This window comes from Penaeus monodon, chromosome 32 (assembly GCF_015228065.2).
Source record: "Penaeus monodon isolate SGIC_2016 chromosome 32, NSTDA_Pmon_1, whole genome shotgun sequence".
In the NCBI taxonomy this organism is placed as follows: domain Eukaryota; kingdom Metazoa; phylum Arthropoda; class Malacostraca; order Decapoda; family Penaeidae; genus Penaeus; species Penaeus monodon.
Genome location: NC_051417.1, coordinates 18,347,687 through 18,348,696, shown reverse-complemented (window position 1 = coordinate 18,348,696; position 1,010 = coordinate 18,347,687). Strand labels below are relative to the sequence as shown.

Sequence of the window (1,010 nt, the reverse complement as noted above, 5' to 3'; positions counted from 1 at the left end):
TAAAAGCAAACCATTCATTTGTTTCTTATACTTCCAAATACCAATAGTGGTTATACGATAATTAAGACTCGCTTATCCAAGAGCAGAGCCATCTTTCACGTTATGGCATAAATAGGTTTCCCATAACTAAGCTGCACGCGAATTGCACTAACCCAAAAATAGATAATCACACACTAACTTATATAAATTAACACACTCAAGCATATTAGCAGATCCCAGCAGATAACAATAAAGGAAGTGAGTCCCTGCAATCACACTTAAAGCAAAACAATCAAAGTGCTTATAATGTCCAATATAGTAATCAAGAAATACATCATTGGCATTTAGAAGACCAATAACCACGGCACATTTCGTAGCGTTTCTAGCTGCCAGCTTTTTGGGTTAAAAAAAAACACGGTTATATCCTTGGAGTGAGATGGCAAATGGAGTCGCTGTTCCAGTCATGATTTCAACACGATTAGCCTCGAGAGTCACCGGAGAGGCGAGCGAGAACCTTCCCTCTGGCCCTTCCCCGTCTAGGTAGGCGCCTTACCCTCATCCGTGACTAGTGAAGGGTTTCCTGCGTCGCCGCCATAATGACCCGCTGTCGAAAGGGTCGTTAGTCGCACAAGCAGTGGGAGGAGGTGCAGAAGGGAGGCGTGTTCAAGCAATTAGTGTTGCACCATTTGTCCATTCCGGGTATGTCCTACCAGGGGCCCACGGCTCTGCAAGCGGTAGGCGCGGGCGTGGACTTGAGCTGAGCGGGCGTTGCGGTGGGCATCGGGGCTCGTGGTCCTTCTAGTGTGCGTTCTGGTGGTCCTTCTGGTGGACGTTGGGCGCCAGGTCGTTGTGGGCGGCCGGGGCGGCTTCATAGTCGGGCTCAGCGTGATCGGGTCGGGCGTAGAGTACCAGCTGTAGCTGCTCGTCACCGACTCACTAACCTGGCTGGTCGCGTTCGCCGCGCTGGTGAAGCCGGCGCTGGACCTGGGGGAAGCAAGGCGCTCGTGAGCATGGGCCAGGTATGTGCTCTA

General features: G+C 51.1%; 1 protein-coding gene across 3 annotated transcripts in view; it reads right to left on the bottom strand.

Annotated features, from left to right (window-relative positions):
- Nucleotides 1-6: 6 nt before the first annotated feature.
- The window catches only part of LOC119593702, an 81,465-nt gene continuing 80,461 nt past the window's right edge, over nucleotides 7-1,010 (bottom strand). For all 3 annotated transcript variants that reach the window (XM_037942666.1, XM_037942667.1, XM_037942665.1), the window contains one exon: nucleotides 7-963. In XM_037942666.1, the coding sequence (XP_037798594.1) occupies nucleotides 651-963 (313 nt within the window). In that variant the 3' untranslated portion in view covers nucleotides 7-650. The remainder of the gene's footprint in view (nucleotides 964-1,010) is intronic.